Source organism: Penaeus chinensis, chromosome 31 (genome assembly GCF_019202785.1).
Source record: "Penaeus chinensis breed Huanghai No. 1 chromosome 31, ASM1920278v2, whole genome shotgun sequence".
Taxonomy (NCBI): domain Eukaryota; kingdom Metazoa; phylum Arthropoda; class Malacostraca; order Decapoda; family Penaeidae; genus Penaeus; species Penaeus chinensis.
In genome coordinates this window covers 9,068,005-9,073,004 of record NC_061849.1, presented here as the reverse complement: position 1 = coordinate 9,073,004, position 5,000 = coordinate 9,068,005, and the positions used below count along the sequence as shown (strand labels likewise).

General features: G+C 33.5%; 1 protein-coding gene across 1 annotated transcript in view; it reads right to left on the bottom strand.

The window, feature by feature from the left end:
• Nucleotides 1–1,173: 1,173 nt before the first annotated feature.
• The window catches only part of LOC125041711 (procollagen-lysine,2-oxoglutarate 5-dioxygenase 1-like), an 81,255-nt gene continuing 77,428 nt past the window's right edge, over nucleotides 1,174–5,000 (bottom strand). The window contains exons 15-16 of the mRNA XM_047636939.1: nucleotides 4,656–4,781; nucleotides 1,174–3,895 (exon numbers count right to left, since the gene is read on the bottom strand). Coding sequence (XP_047492895.1) covers nucleotides 3,740–3,895; nucleotides 4,656–4,781 — 282 coding nt within the window. The 3' untranslated portion in view covers nucleotides 1,174–3,739. The remainder of the gene's footprint in view (nucleotides 3,896–4,655; nucleotides 4,782–5,000) is intronic.

The window sequence follows — 5,000 nt, the reverse complement described above, 5'->3', positions numbered from 1 at the left end:
ATACCCATAAATACCCAGCCTGGGTATACATATACATATCTAGCTGTTGCCACACTCTCCCATATCCGCTCCTATGTTTTCAGTGATACACCACAAAGCATCCTTCTCACCCATTTTCTCAACAATACCACTAGTTCCAATTCCCTCTCTGGCACTAATTTTGCTGTAATCTTTCCTTCCTATACTTTCAACTTTCCACTTCCACATGAATCCAGTGTCCTTACAACAGAATTGTATATGATCCTCTTTGCATTAGACTGCATGTCTTCTCTCCCTTCCTCATCCTTCACAATTTTCACACTCCAAAAACTTATATCTCATACAGTCTCTATAGCCAATCAACCCTCTTCACTGCAAGATTCAGGACCAACTATTCCATCTAGCCATATAACACAAAACTGTCAGATTTGTTGAATACTCCGTCACAATGGGATCCCCAACAATGAACAGCCAGAAATATTAGCACACTCCTCCACCTTGCCCACATCCCATCAACCCAGATTTACACATATATCAGCCTGTGATTACTACACTCATTTCAAAATCTTCAGCTTCACCCACTGGCAGTTTTTCTGGTCTAGCCGTACCAACAATAAACTACATATCATAAAAACTCCCATATCCCCTCAGCCAATGCATTTGCATAGATGCTGGGATACTGCTCTTTCCCGCTTACACAGTAGACACACTCGCCTCACACATTCGTATCTCATGTCACAGTCTCATCCACCTCTATGTTCCTTATGGAACATTCCTCTTTCAGTGCCACAAAATTTACTATCCTGTCCCCACTTACAGCAACCCATACTTCTGCTTTTCCTCACTTGTTCTCACTTCCCTGACCCCCCAACCTGCTGGACATCCTCTCAGAATTCCCTACCTTTTCCTTTGACACCTTATTCTCCTTCCTCAGATGTATAAATATCCTAAATTTGATCTAATTGTCCTCCTCCCTTAACTCCTTCCCCTTCTACCAATCTTTACCTTATACTATACCCCATCAGCCCCCTCTCTACCCTCTAGTACTGTTCAACATCTAACTTCTTACACACTTTACCCTAATCATTTACTCATTCTTAATCCTTTTTGCCACTCTACTTTACCGTAGTGCTATATGACCTTAATGTCTAGCCCATTTAATAATTTTAACTATTAACAATTAAAGAAAGTGAGTTCTTGGGATTGCATACATTTTATTGTTAAATAAGACAAAGTAATCTTATTCATAATCAGATCCAACATAACACAGGCAGGAAAAAAAAAATTCCCACTTTATTTACAATCAGATCCTTGTACAACATAGGCAGGAAAAAAATTCCCATTGGCAGTATGAAAAGCAAAGAACAATAAGTTGAGGAGTTAAATATGCCTGCAATTGCAATTTTGCATTTAGTAAATATGTAAAATTTCTTATTTTATACATAATGTTGTCCCATGCAAATCAGAATGAGAAAAGCATCAAGGTGATCAGTCCATATAGTCTAATATCAGAAGAAAGTATTGCACAAAGACAAAAAGTCTTAGTTCTAGTTTGTATGATGAAGTGGTTACCATATACATAAAGCAGGGTATCACATTTCATTATTAAAGTCTACAGTTATTCAAAATACACTCTTAACAATGAACATCTTATAGCCATGTCTTTTGTAGATATTTTATACAAATCAAATAAAATTGTAAAATGTTTAGAGCTATGAAATACACAAAAAAACACATTATCTTCTTAGTTAAGTCCTAAGTTCATAGATGAGCTGCTCTACACAACTATTGTGCAATACTTGATATACAATATAATATAATTATTATTATAAAAATAATTTACATAATAAAATCAATTATCTTGATTAGCCAAAAAAGGTACACTAGTCAGAACACTGACAAATAAAAAAAAAAGTATTGTTCATCACATATCTTATCTCTCAACCTTCGTCCTAACTGGGCTTTTATCTTAATACTACTTTCAGAAAATAAGTTACATAAAAATACTAAAAGTTGCTACTTCAATCAGCTGAGACTAAGTGATCAATCCCATGATATTACTTTTACAAGATAAAACATGTATACTTGATTATACTTAATTACTCTCAGTTCCTAGTTGACTTCATGTGTGAATATCATACAATCTTATTGACTAATGTATGGGCTAAAACATGCTAACCACTGTCCAATGATGAAATGCATATTTATGCTCATGCTTATGCACTTTTACATTAATAAATCCAAATAAATACTATACTGGATAAAAATGGCTGACATTGTAAAAAACATTACAAATCTAAGACATGTTTCCCCTAGGTTGTCATGTTGGAGATATTATGTATATCCAAGTTGTAAAGCGAAATTGAAAGTCTTTTAATCAATAATATGACACAGATACAGTTCTCTGCCTGGCTATATACCTTGGATATGTATATCACATTCAAAATACCCATCCTTGTATCCTTGTAAACATGGCAAGATTCATGAGCCACCATTCCATATTTTTTCATTCACGTTAAAAAACACATAACTGCAGAATTTATGAAGCTAGGCATCCTACACCACCTGGAAGACTTTTCTGTGCATATTACCAATATTTTGCACTCTCCAAATCTCCAAAAGCTAAGGCAGTCTTAGGAAAATGAGATTCCATTACCAATAATTTATTGATAAAGACTAAAAAGTATTAAATCACCAAGATAAAAAAAATATCTTAAAATATACTTCTTAAAGGTACATATGGCACTAATATTGTGTTTTGAAAATAGCTCTTAAACATATCTTCATCAAGAAAAATAAATACAGGAACATCTAAAAAAATATTAGATTACCAGACAAATTGTCCATTCAACAGCAAATGATTTTCAAATTGTTTTAAAAGAACAAGAGTTCTTCAACACACTTTACCTCCCTCATTTTAATTTCTTTATAGTAAAAAGTAAAACGTTTATATTTTCAGCTTAGAATATTAAATGGAAGTGAACTCACTAAAATCAGCACTTTTTTTATGGTAATCCCTCAGTTGCATAGCCTGGGGGAAAGAGGGCATTTTCTTTCCTTAAGATTTGTGCATTGTTAAAATGACAGTCAATGGTGAGAAATTCACCATTCAATAAAACATAAAGGTCAACAAACTAGTCATGCAAGGCACAAAAAGGACCATCACAAACCCTCTCCGTAAAACCTCTGGAAGTCTAACCCATTTTTCATCACAGGTGCCCCCACCCCTGCTATCCTAATATCCTAGGTATACCATTGTTATTCTGTGATAAACAACTTCAGATTTAAATGTAAATTACCATATGATGGTATAATATATGTGACAAAAGTAAAATGATTACTTTAACAAAGGAATGATTTTTCAATAGAAATTTGATGTTATCTATCAAAATGATTAAAAGATAATACCAACTCAATGAATATTGCTGGTAATGTTCAGTGATATTCAAAGAAAATGTGGCCAACAATACAATATTTTGGAAGTAATGCCATTGTGAAAATAATGACAGCAATCATACAATCTTGCAAGTTCTTTAACATGTTGAGTCACTACAGTAGTCAAAATGTAGTATCCACAATGATCATGCACAAAATCAGAGCATTCTTCTCTAGCACTCACTTTAAGTAATATCATTATATACGGGTATACAAAAATGTTGCCCATGTACACACACACAACTATAACTCATCAACAGCTCTCAAGTAAAAGTAAGGAAGTTGAAAGGCTGCAGTTTTCAACAATAAACCTGGAAGTAGACAATCAAGGATCTATGAATGAGACCATGATATAACGTGTTCCACTAGTAGTACGAAGGCCTTCATGGTAGTGTGTGAGACGTCCCGGGTGCATTAGGCCCCATCCCACACGCGTGTTGATCACAGAGCAGTTATATCTTATGAAGCGTGCTCCACCACCCTGTTAAAGGGACAATATATTTTTATTTATTACTGAAAATAAAAGAATCCATATATTCTTTATGGTTCAATAGTTCACCTATATTGATATAGAAATGGATTTCTTACCTAACATACATTCTCAAGCACAATACTATATAATGTATAAATACAACCATATTCTTTGTAAAAATAGCTATAGTGCATTTATACTACCATTTTCTCTATATCTGAATGGCTTCTGTGAGCAGATTATTCTAAAATTGTATTCTAAAATATTACATAAGAGTTGGTAAAGTTATCCTGTATTCTAAAATAAGTGAATATTGTGCAGCTACATCACTATCCTGAAAACTGTCAAAAATATTGATAAAAAAGAAAATAAAAACTGTGGTTGATGAAACCTAACTAGGCTTTTTTTTAATTAACCCTTTGAGAAAGCATCCATCTTAAAATATTAATATGGAAAGATAGACTGTGAGTGTGTGGGGAAAATCTACTGTTTGTGAATGACCTACCAAGATTGAAAAGTGGGAGGGAGGGAGGGAGGGAGGGAGGGAGGGAAGGAAAAGGGGTGTTAATAACAATAAATTTGCCACTAGTATTAGTTAACATATATCATAGCTTATGAACATATATTTTTACAATCAACCTATGAACACTAAATAGTAAATAAGAAACATACCTATAAAGAATAAAGATTTCCTAATGCTAGTCAGCAAAAGAGCAGATACATCAAATATTTGTGGGCTAGAAATGGAGAAAATATTGCTTACACTTACCTCATAGTCAATATGTGGCCGGTTCAGACCAACATTTATGGTGTAAGTTGATGAATCGTGGTGCGGCCTCAAAAGAGATTGCTCTTCTGGCCTGTACCGCACTATGAAGTTCATGATAGACCGGGCCTGTAAGGTAAATAAAATATGGACCATTCAATTCCATAGTCAAATTTAATCCCTATACATGTGTTTATATTTCTGTTGTACAATAAATCAACAGATACATTTTTAAAATCATATAATGATAAAAAATATTACAGTTATTCTCATCAAGTAGATTTTGATTTTGTTTATGCATTGTGTTGCAAAAAAGAACAGCTAAAAGAATATATATATTTTTTTAAA